The sequence below is a fragment of the Pelodiscus sinensis genome, chromosome 1, assembly GCF_052426305.1.
Source record: "Pelodiscus sinensis isolate ZL-2025 chromosome 1, ASM5242630v1, whole genome shotgun sequence".
In the NCBI taxonomy this organism is placed as follows: Eukaryota; Metazoa; Chordata; order Testudines; family Trionychidae; genus Pelodiscus; species Pelodiscus sinensis.
The window spans coordinates 220646813-220658949 of NC_143052.1; the positions used below are offsets into that span (position 1 = coordinate 220646813).

Below are 12137 nucleotides of genomic sequence, written 5' to 3' on the forward strand. Positions count from 1 at the left end.
GAAGTTAATAGGACCATTCCTACAATAAATTACAATTCAACATGAGTAAGAGTGTGGGAATTTGTCCTCTTTTCAATATTCTAGAGGATTAATCTCTGGGCAGTAATATTTAAAGATACAATACATTTTAAAAATAACAAGCAGTTCTGTGGCACCTCAGAGACTAATAAATGTATTCGGTCATGAGCTTTCATTGTTAAAATCCACTTAATCAGATGAGTTGGAGTGGAAATTACAGCATACAGGGTCTATATATAACAGCAAAAGCAGTAACCTGTCAATTGTAGGACCAGTGTTAATGAATCTAATGAAGTCAGGCTGGATGTATCCCATTTATAGCATTTGATGTGTAAATGTGAATATCAAAGGCAGGGGGATTGCCTTTGTTGTGCGTTCACCAATTATTATGTTTATTCAAGTCCAAGTTGATATTTTCAGTGAGGGAATATTCATGGGAAGTCTTATTTTGAGCTCATAAACATTAATGCAGGCAGCTCCTAGGCTAAGAACCATATCATATAGGCAGCTCTGGCTGAGAATCACAAAGGCTTCAAGACCTTGACTGCTGGGTCCCTATGATGCTCAGTTCCTGAACAGGCAGTCTTGGAACAAGACAGCTGGGAGTCTGGAAGATTTGGAGTGCCTGGCTCCAGGATAGTCCACATGGCAGGGATGCCCTGGAGCTACAGATCTTGGGAGCTCTTGCAGTAGTTGAGTGAAATTGTGAGTTTCACCACTGCTAATAGTAGCCAACAGCTGTCATTCTGGGAAGCATCTTTTGTTTCAGAAACACCATGTGTCTGTGTTTTCAAAAGATAATTTAGAGGAAGAGGGATTTCTGAATCAAAACAAAACCACCTTTCAAAATTTCTTGCACTCCAGAAATCTCAACTTTAAGCCAGCTCCATTTGTGAATACTCTGTGGACCAATAAATAATTTCAAATAAGAAGAAATCTGAGAAAATCATAAACTGCTCACAGACAATTTACAAAATGGAGAAAGAGGCTAAATTTGTTCAATAAATTATTCACAACAAATGATTCTCTCAGCTCTAGTGATGTGTAAACGTTGCTTGCTTCTAGAGTATACTTGTAGTCACCTCCACAGGGCCCTGAAACTCCAGTGGCTAAAACTGATTTCTTAAAGTTATGTACACTGAATTTTTTCATGCACATATTTCAAAGGAAATGCAGTATAAAATTATTTGCTGCAGGCCTGGTGGGAAACCATGCTACCACAGGAGTTTTTAGTTAGTGCTGGGGTTCTCAACTGGTGGTATATGGACCACTGGTGGTCCATGGTGACTTTTTCGGTGGTCCACAGGAACATTGTCCAAAGTCACATGGCGTGAGCAGGCGCCGCAGTTAGGCTGTTTTACGCAGTGTGTCACCTAGGACGCAACCATGTTGTGTTGCCAGTAACTTCCATCTGAGACTCTGAGTGTCAGTGTAGCTGCCACCGTCATGCTGAGCGGTTGCTGTGTCGTTCGTCCTGTGCTACATGTGCTGTTTTACAGGTGTGGTGTAGTTTGTTTATAATGGCAACAACAGGAAGAAATGTCAAGACAAGCATTCAGAGGACTACATCAAATTTGGCTTCACTTTTCAAGAAAAAGAAGGCATGGATTTGCCACAATGTGTTTGTTATATGTTTCAAAGTATTGGGGAATGACTCAATTAAGCTGGCTAAGCTGAAACTCCATCTCAAAAAGTGTCACCCCAACTTGTTGCAAAAGGATGAAGATTATTTTGAGCGGCAGTTATCAGGTCTGAAACGGCAGCGCTTCGACTCAACAAGTGCATTCTACAATTAGAGAAGCAATGCAGTGCGCGCTTCCTACATTGTTGAATACAAAGTTGCACAGCCCAAGAAGCCTCATACCATTGTAGAGCAACTTGTGCTCCCCTGTGAAAAAGAGATGGTGTGGCTTGTTCTTCTGAGGAAGCAGCAAGGAAGCTGAATGATCTATCTGTCTCTAACGACACAGTATCGAGACGGATAAATGAGATATCTCAGAACAACAGTGAACAAATTGTGGATGAAATAAAGAAGTTTCCATTGTTTGCCATACAATTGGATGAATTGACCGACGTCGCATTGTGCTCTCAGCTATTGGTGTTCACATGATACATGGTTGAGGGAGACTTCAAAGACGAGTTTCTTTTTTGTAAGACTCTTGATACCACCACAAAGGCTCAGGATTTGAAGTACATGGTCTGGATTTGGTAAATCTTGTGGGTGTCACCACTGATGGTGCACCTGCCATGCTGGACTCAAGATCAGGCTTCCAAACACTGGTGAAACAGCACACTCCAATGATAATCGGAGTTCATTGCTTCATTCATAGGGAAGCTTTGGTGTCAAAAACATTGCCTGATCAACTGAACGCCGTTTTCAAAGGGTTGGTGAAAGTGGTGAATCACATCAAATCATCGGCTCTGAACACCAGGCTGTTCAAAAGATTTTCCCTGGACATGGGTTCCGACTTCGATGTGTTTCTGTTCTACACTTCTGTACAGTGGTTGTCAGCAGGGACAACCGTCAGCAGTACTCAACAGAGTTTTTCAATTGAGAGAAGAGTTGGATTTATTTCTCCAGTCTCAAGGGAAAGAGGAATTCTGAAATGTGCTGATGCAATCAAATTTAGAACTTGCATATCTTGTCAATGTTTTTGGAATCTTGAACAAACTGAATCTTCAGCTGCAAGGGAAAGGTGCAAATCTGTTGTCTTGACAATTTAGAACTCTGGATCGTAATAGTCGAAGGCAATAATTTGGTTCAGTTTCCATATGTGGATGCCATGCTGGGGGAAAAGGAAGCCATTTGGACGCAAATTCTCAATCATTTACAGAAGCTACAAGACAAATTTCAATAATACTTTCCGGAGGTGGACAGGACAAGGGATGGATTATCTTTCATCAGGAATCCATTTACAACAGATGTTAATAGTGGACCAGAGGATCTGCAGGAGGAATTCTTGGATCTGAAAAATGATTTTGCAGCTCAAGACTTGTACCAGCGCCTACCATAGAGAAATTTTGGGCCAGCATGACCGGGAGTTACCCAAGTCTGTCAGCATGCACAGACAGATTTATTTTACCATTTGCATCAACTTATATATGTGAGACTGGATTTTCGTGTTTGTTGCACGTTAAGACTAAACAGGAATTGGCTTGCAGTGGAAAGCGATATTCGTTGTGCATTATCAGGTACCACTCCAAACATTGAAAAGCTTGTCAGTGAGAAGAGAATCCAAAAATCTGTTAGTAAGAAATACACTTCAAACCAAAATGCTTTTTTTCTGCTCTTTTTTTATCATGTCTCAAAAAGGAGATGGTCCATGAAATGTTTTTGATTAGCCTGGTGGTCTGTGTTCTGAAATGAGTTGAGAACCACTGAGTTAGTGGATTATTCATCCTGGGATAAAAATCTGCTTTCTTTACATAAAGCCTTAGTATCAGATGCTATAGGGGTGAAATGCAAGCAGGAGGGCTGGGAGCAGTGAAATCTACTTCTGAACCAGAAGGACATTGGTCTGCTGCATGCTCTTTGCTCATTAAGTTGTGGGACACAGAATTGAACTACAGTGGATGCCATTACTCATGTACTACCATTGAGCCAGCCTAGCAAAGCTACTGTAGAGACCTTTTCCATGTAAGGCGTGTGAAGACACCCAGGAGCAGCTGCTGTGTTCACAAATCCAATTCTATGCTCCCTAGCAATCCCCATGTGGGGCTTATGGTATGGAAGGCCAGACACAAATATTTTGACCAAAGCTATTTTAATATAGGGCCCAAAAGAAACAAATGAGTCTCTTTTTTTCCTGTTAGGGATAGAAATATTATAGCTAAATTGTTACTGACACTTCAGTGAAAATGGGGAAGAATGCACGAAGTTGTGTGCCAACACTTAACAGTTGCAGCAGAAAATTTAGGGAGGGAATTCTGAATCAAAACAAAGCCGTCTTTCAAAGAATGCCAAGTTTAGGCCAACTCTACTTGTGAACACAGTTGCAGTCCCTACACTAGACTTCACACATTCTAGCATAATTACCAGAGTGCCAGCCACAGTCCCAGCAGAACCAATGATGAAGATGATCAACTGCAATTCTAGAACAGGAGAAATATCACTCAGCACGGCTTCAGAAAACCATGTTTACTGTCCTGGTGGGCTGGGTGCTCTACTGCATTTTTACTCTATTCCCATTGAACATTTCCTAAGATCATGTGAAGAAAAAGGCCTTTGTGAAAACTGAATTCTGAAGAGTAAAAGGAAGAGGAAGGTTAGACTTGAGTCTCTTGAACCCCTATCATGACATTTTCTGTTTTGGGAGAAAGGTTTATCAGAGCAATGAAAAAATTGTGATCAGTGCCTCATGAATAAGAAGATTGAACATAAGAAAAACTTTAAAAATAACAAATCGTCTTGCAGCACCTTAGAGACTAACAAAACATGCAGCTGGTATCATGAGCTTTCATGGGCATAACCCATTTCTTCAGATGAATGGAAAGTGGGAGAAAATGAAGAAGTGGGCTGTGCCCACGAAAACTCATGATACCATCTACATGTTTTGTTAGTCTCTAAGGGTATGTCTACACTTGAACCCTCTTTCGAGAGAGGGATGTAAATGAAGACATTTGAAATAGCAAATGAAGCCGAGATTTAAATATCCCATGCTTTATTTGCATATTCATGTTATGGCGCTATTTCAAAATAGCGCTATTTCAAAAAAACAGACGCTGTTAAGACACGGTTATTTTGAGAGAAAACCCTTCTCTCACAATAACCCTTATTCCTCATACAATGAGGTTCATCAGTTATTTCGAGAGAAGAGTTTTCTCTCGAAATAACCGCATCTTAACAGCATCTGTTATTTTGAAATAGCGCCATAATGCGATATGCAAATGAAGTGCAGGATCTTTAAATCCCGGCTTCATTTGCAATTTTGAATGTCTTCATTTGCATCCCTTTCTCGAAAGAGGGTGCCAGTGTAGACATTCTCTAAGATGCTGCAAGACTATTGGTTGTTTTTTTAAGTTTTCCCAGTTACAGACTAACACAGCTACCCCTCTGAAACATCAGAACATAAGAACGGCCATACTGGGTCAAACCAAAGGCCCATCTAGCCCAGCATCCTGTCTGCCGACAGTGGCCAATGCCTGATGCCTCAGAGTGATCCTTCTTCTGTCAACCATTTCCAGCCCCTGACAAACAGAGGCTAGGGACACCATTCCTACCCATTCTGACTAATAGTTATTGATGAACCTAACCTCCGTGGCAAACCAAATCAACTAATTGACAAACAAACTCAACTAATCTGCCTCCAGATTTACACAATTAATTATTCCCTTCTGTAATAGCAGGAAGGTGAATCTGTTTGCCCAAATAGGTATGAATTCTCTCCTGAACAATCCACTTACACTCCTCATTCCCATTGACACATCTGAAACATCAGCCTGAAAAGTTCCAAATACAGTATTTGCCTTAGCCCTCATTTTCCATGAAAAACTCATCACAGATGCATGCAGTTTACTGGAAAAATAAATACAATTTTTTTTATGTGAGCTAGGTAAGAAAGAGTTTCAGATTTGAAAAAGCATTACCGTGCATGTTCATTTTGCAACAAAAAGCATTTCAAGGTGAAACATTCTGATGTCTGTTTGTGTAATCTTCACTCTGCCCTTTACGAAGTTAAAAATTTTGTAACTTGTTTAACAACTGGAGGAGGTGTGGCAGTCTGACCCCAACCAATTTTTGAGACAGATGTGCAAAGGAATGCCTTAAGCAGGAAGCTGCTTAACAAGGCAGTGGCTGAGAGAGGTACAGCATCTGTTCAGGACTGTTTAATGCACAGCAGAAGCAAATAAACATAGTACTAAGAAGAATTTTGTTCCACGGAAAAAGGAAAAACCCTGCTTTTCCATTTTATAAACATTTTGATGTTTGATCATAATTTTGTTAACATTGTAGAGTAAAATAGTTTAACATAGCAAATTGAGAATCAGCTAAGTAATGGGCTGACCCCGCGGACTTTGCTACAAAAGTAAGAACTAAAGGATTGGGTCCTAAATGAATGTGTTTAAAAATATGGTGGAAAAAATGTAACAGTTTGGGGTTGATGATTCTGATGGTTAGGAAATTAATGTGAAAGCTACTGCATCTTTATGTTTTTCCATTGTAGGGTCTCCATGGCTACGGCATCATCCCAGGTGTTAATCCCTGAAATTAATCTCAATGATACTTTCGATACGTTTGCGCTTGATTTTACCCGGGAGAAAAAAATGTTGGAATGCCTTGATTATCTTACAGGTATATTTTTAAACTATTAATTCACTTGGGAAATAGTAGGGCCAGGATCATCACGTTCCTATCCCCATTCGGTTCCTGGCATGGATCACCCACATCACAGATTTGCAACGAAAGGGGAAGGGAAGGGAAAGGAGTGAGGGAGCAGAAGTGAGGAGTATATGTCGCTTTGCTTCTGTCCCTCCTACCTGCCTAGTTGTCTGACCAGCACAAGTGAGTCAACATGGAAGGGAAAATAGAATGAGCCCAGTACATGATTAGTCTCCACCCATACGCCTGCTGGAGCAATGGGGAAGTTGGATCTGAAGCCTGATTGGAGACATGATTTGTTCCCTGTTCTACCTTAGGCCAGTACTGCTGTGAGCTCTGTGTGTGTGTGTGTGTGTTCACGGCAGAGTAAAATTGCTGTTTAAGGCAGGTTAGTATTATATCAGTAACCAGAAGCAATTCTAATGACCCGCACTAAAGAATCAGCCATGAGAAAAATCTTTGTGTATCAATATCTGCAGTATATTTCACCCATGAAATACCTGAAGAAGCATACAGTGTTTAGAGTTGTATAATGGCTGTCATCTTTTTCTCAGATATACAAGTTGATTGTACGGTATCAAAAATCACATTAAAGTAAATGGGGAATTTTACTGAGTAAATCTGTAGGATTGAGCCCTTCCAAACAAATTGCATAATCTCCAATCACAGACTATTTAATCGTCCACAAAGAGGAAAAAAAATGCTAAAATCAAGAATGTTTCCTTTTCTGAACCAGAATTAGAACAATTCATTTCAAATTCATTCACTGAGAACAGAAAAAACATGGCAGGGACTCTAATTTTACATTGCCTATAAGTAGTCATCACTCGACATTGTTCGAAGAGGGCTTAAAAATGCTGCCTCACAGTTTTGATGTGATTTCACTAGGACATGCTATATACCAACAGAGAAAGCACCTCAGTCTTAACTCTGTCGCAGTTGGGATGTCTAAATTCAACAACCCCTTTACTCAAATTTCACCTGAAAATAGATCAGACTTCTTGTCCCTTCTGCACAACACTCATTCAGGTTAAGGGAAATTACATAATGTTTAGGGCTATTTAGCTAGACATTTTTAATCTAATATTTTCATTATATGGCTACATGTCTCAGAGGGGTACCCATGCTAGTTTGTATCTGCAAAAACAGTAAGGAGTCCTATGGCATTTTAAATATTAACAGATTTATTTGGGCATAAGCTTTCATGAGAAAAAACCACTTTGTTGGATGCATCTGATGAAGTGGTTTTTACTCAGAAAAGCCCAAATAAATCAGCCCAAAAGCTTATGCCCAAATAAATCTGTTAGTCTTTAAAGTACCAAAACACTCTTCGTTATTATTTGGCTAGCCAGTTAAGAATAGCCCACCTATCCATATTTTTACCAGATTAGTTTTTCATACTGATAATAGGATATGGTTCAAATACAAAACACAAACAGGAAATACAAAGCATCTGAGCACAAAATACAATCTATCTCGTATCTTATGCACAAGTGTTGAAATAAAGACATTATATATTTGCCAACATTCATGTGTGCTTGGTTATTTTATTTAATAATTAAAAATGGCTAGAGCAAAATTTCACTCCTTTTTCTCATGATGAAATGTACCTTAGTTGATGAAGAGTTTCACTGAACACAGTGGAGCAATTTGTGGAATGAAGTTCTGTTCACAGTGATGAAATTAAATGAATTTAACCCTTTAAAAGCAATTTTCCCATTATGTTGCCTCATTCATGGTGTTCAGAAATAGTTAAAACAATGAAGATAAATGGGTACTTGGATTGCCAATTAAAGAAAACTGCTCCTGTAACATCTATCACAAGTGAATAAACAACTTATAAAGGTGTATCTTATTTCATTGTTTAATGGACCAAAAGGCTTTGGGCTATACATTCAAGGATGGATATTGTATTCAGACCTCAAATTTTATTTGAATTACGTTTCTGTTTATTTGAAAGATATTTCTGTCAAGTAGTGTCCCTCACATGTTGAGGGATTCTACGCACTCTATTCAAGTCTAACTCATTCATTGAATTAAGTAATGCTCTGGAAACATTCCCATATTCTAGTTTCAGGGAAGATTAGGTACATAGTAGGTGCATCTGATAAAATCTTCCCATTCTGTGTTAAATTCTTCTTCTAGCCCATGATTTCACATTAAGTATGTAAGAGAATGAAAGCATGAGCATTTCAGTTTAATGCAAACCCACAAAAATTGGATCTTCCAGCTAAAATACAAAGATCAGCTTATTTCTATTTAATCATCTTTTCTAAACTGAAAGAATTGAAATATACAAAGGAGGAAGAATAGGATACAACAGAGAGATTTAAAAAAAAAACCAAAATAAAACGAAAAAACCCTCCAGTAGGTTATTCTGATAAGTATTAAAAAAAAACCCAACCCATGAATATCAACCTCTAATATTTCAAAGAGAAACTCAGGGTAGCAACACTGCAATATTTGACTTTCTTTCTACACTATGTAATTGCAGCAATACCCTTTTGGAGTATTGTTTTCCTTTTCTTTTGCTTATGTTCCCTTTCTGGGATGAATGTTCTTATTTGAGTTGATATCCATTCCTTTTTGTTAATACCCATGTGTCCCAAGGGTTCCTTGGTTTGGGAAAAAATATGCTGACAAGCTTCTGTGCTACAATATTTAGAGCTGCACAAATCATGGACAGATCATGAAACACATTTGAGCATTTCCGTATGCTTTTCAGTTATCTCTTTTTCATAAAAGAGAAATGCTGTTTGGAACAAAGTCTATTTCTTTAATACTTGAAAATAGAAACTTAAAATATAAACGTATTTAATGCACAATAAAATTGCAAAATGTTACGTTGAAATACGATTGCTGGGAAAGGAACAATACTATGATTTTTAAAGTGATCATGAAGGTCTGAGAAAAGCAGCAAGAAACACGTGCAGAACACTTTTTTCCTTTATTTTTAATTCAGGTGCAATTGGGTCATTTTAGTATGAGCTTCTCTGTAATCAGTGGGCTCATTGGGGCTATTCATATTAAAGCTACATAGATGTGAAATGATTAATGGTGGTGGCAATTTTATTAAACGGATTCCTGGATACTGGTAATTAAACCACACATTTAAGAACCATATCATCAATTTTTTAAAAGTTCCCATTGAAGTTAGCAAGACGTTGGCATCCCAAAGTTCTGTCCTACGCAACATTTCTATGTTCTGCCTAAAAATCAGTGGTAACATATGGCCAGAAAACCCCATTTAAAAATTGCATATTAATCTCAGAGGTGAAAGATAAAGTACTCTATTGAGTCAGTCAGCTCATTTCACTAATAGTTGTTTTTGGTTTTTCACAGCTCCTAACTCTCCAACTATTAGAGAAGAACTCTGTACAGCTTCTTACGACACAATCACTGTCCACTGGACCTCAGATGATGAGTTCAGTGTGGTCTCTTATGAGCTGCAGTACACCATCTTTACTGGGCAAGCAAATGTGATTAGTAAGTATAAATCTTCTCATTTTCTTATCTTGTTTGATTGTGATTTTCAGGAAATAACGTGCCTTCAAATAGAAATATATGCAGAAGTCAAGAAGAAATTGGAAAAACACATAATTCCTATACATTTTGTATTGCTCGTTTTCTATATTTAATGTCAAATGATTATAATGATTTTGAAAGGATTTTCAAATTTAAAACTTGTATGGATTGAATTTCTGGTTATGCATACATTTGCTAGAAGTGTAGTAGGGTGGGAGTTAAAAAAAATAGATTCCAAATTATACAAACACAATCCATCTCATAAGAGATAAGAAGCATTCATAATTTTGTAAACTATTTGTATTATTTTAAGAGAATTATATAATATACAGGCAGACAGACAGACAGACACTGTAGTTATAAATTCTGAGCAATGGTATTCCCAGTACAGTATAGACAAAGCCAAATGGCCAGGGCCATATTTCCTAAAACGAGCAGCTAGTAGCTTCCATACAAACACTTACAATGAGATTTTTCGAAGAAATCATTACTCAATAAAACTATTGCTCTTTGGAAAATCTGATTTCTTCAGATTGAGGCCTTGATACACCAAAACATTCAAGTATATGCTTAACTTTAAGTAAGTAGTGCTATTGCCTTAAATGGGATTATTCAGGTACTCAGAGATAAAATTTGATCAAAGCCTATTCAAGTGCTTCTGTTCAAAAGCATCTGTGAGACTAAGGAGCCTAAATGCCAATTTCAGAAGCTGAGAAGTCTCATTGACTTTCAGTTAGACTCATGCTCCTAAGTCACTTAAGTGTTTTTGAAAAATTTACCTTTGAGATAAAACTAAAGTTTTTTCCACTACTGTTGTATGTAGGGCTGCAGAAAGCAGGGATTCATTTCAGTGGAAAGCTTCTCTTAGGACAGGTCTATACAGGGGAAGAAATTCAATTGGAAATACCCAACTCCAGCTATGAGAATTGTGAAGCTGGAGATAACATATTTTAAATCAAACTTCTAGGGTGGCCCCACTGCAGGAGGGAGAAACTCTCTCATCAACTTCCCTTACTTCTTGCAAACCTGTAGAGAACTGGGGTCAATGGGGCACCTTCAGCATTTGATTAAGTGTGTTCTTATTAGACCCACTAAATCAAATCCCAGAAAATTGATCTCCAAAGCATCAATCTCGGCATAAGTATGAACAAGGCTTCAGTGTATTAAAGTCAAAGGGAGTAAACATCAGTGGGAAAAGCTGTTGACGTGGTGATTGTATTTGACTCAGTTTTTATAATTGCATTAACCCTTTGCGTTGTCCTATGTGATTTAGAGTAGAACATTTGCCTTCACCTTGGTACTATGAGTTTTATGAAAGACCAGATTTAATTGTTGTTGCTTATAGGTTAACTTGTTTCTGGGCAAATATTCTACCAGTAATGAACCTCCTAAATTTTATTATTGTATATAGGCCCAAATCCACAAAGCAACTTAAGCACTTAAATCCCAGATTTTTGGAATCGGAAGATGCCTGCCTTAAACCTATAGTCCAGTGATTAGGGTACTCTCCTGAATTAAGTAAGCCCTGGCTCAACCTCCCTACTGTCTTCTGTCTTTCTTTCCCCATTTTGTGTGAAGTTTGACAGCAGCCTAAGCTGCCCGACTCCAGCAAAGGGAGTTCTGGGCAAGGTTCCCTCTAAGCTATGTGGCAGCATGGCCCCGCAGCTGCTTAATGAGCCCTGCCCAGCCAGCGGCTCAGGACTCTGTGCAGGGAGGTGCCTGGATTAGGAAAGGGCACTTCTCCCTCAGCAACAGCAGCAGGTCCCTGCTGAGGACGGAGCAGTGAATCAGTCCCTGTGAGCTGGAGAGATTTTAGTTCTGTCCTCAGCAAGGAGCTGCTGCTCTAGGTGAGGGAGAAGTGCCTCTCCCCCACCCAGGCAGCTCCGTGCAGGGAGCACTGAGCCCGTGGCTGGGTGGGGCTCCTTAAGCAGCGGCGGTGCTGTACTGCCGTGCAGCTTAGAGCGAACCTTGGGTCTGGCTATAGATCGCAAACAGAGAGAGGTGTCTCCCTGCAGCCTGGATTTAGGCATCAACCTCTGTAAAAGGGATGAGGCATAGGGCACACCCCTGTCGTCTGCATCTCCCATTGACTAACAGAGGAAGCACTTCATCTAACATGCTGGATTTTGTGCATCCCTTTCTTAGGCACTGTTCATGCTACAGGGGTGATAGATGCCCAACTCTGACTTTGTTGGGTCCTGTGATTTTCAGCATGATTTTTCCCCATCTGCATAAAGGAAATAATACAACATCTTGAAACTTTCTAAACTGGGAC

The 12137-nt window shown here is 39.1% G+C and overlaps 1 protein-coding gene across 7 annotated transcripts in view; it reads left to right on the forward strand.

The window, feature by feature from the left end:
- Nucleotides 1-12137, forward strand: part of MID1 (midline 1) — a 350551-nt gene that overhangs the window by 318664 nt on the left and 19750 nt on the right. For all 7 annotated transcript variants that reach the window (XM_006120186.5, XM_089775222.1, XM_006120183.4 and 4 more), the window contains 2 exons: nucleotides 6183-6310; nucleotides 9680-9823. In XM_006120186.5, the coding sequence (XP_006120248.1) occupies nucleotides 6183-6310; nucleotides 9680-9823 (272 nt within the window). The remainder of the gene's footprint in view (nucleotides 1-6182; nucleotides 6311-9679; nucleotides 9824-12137) is intronic.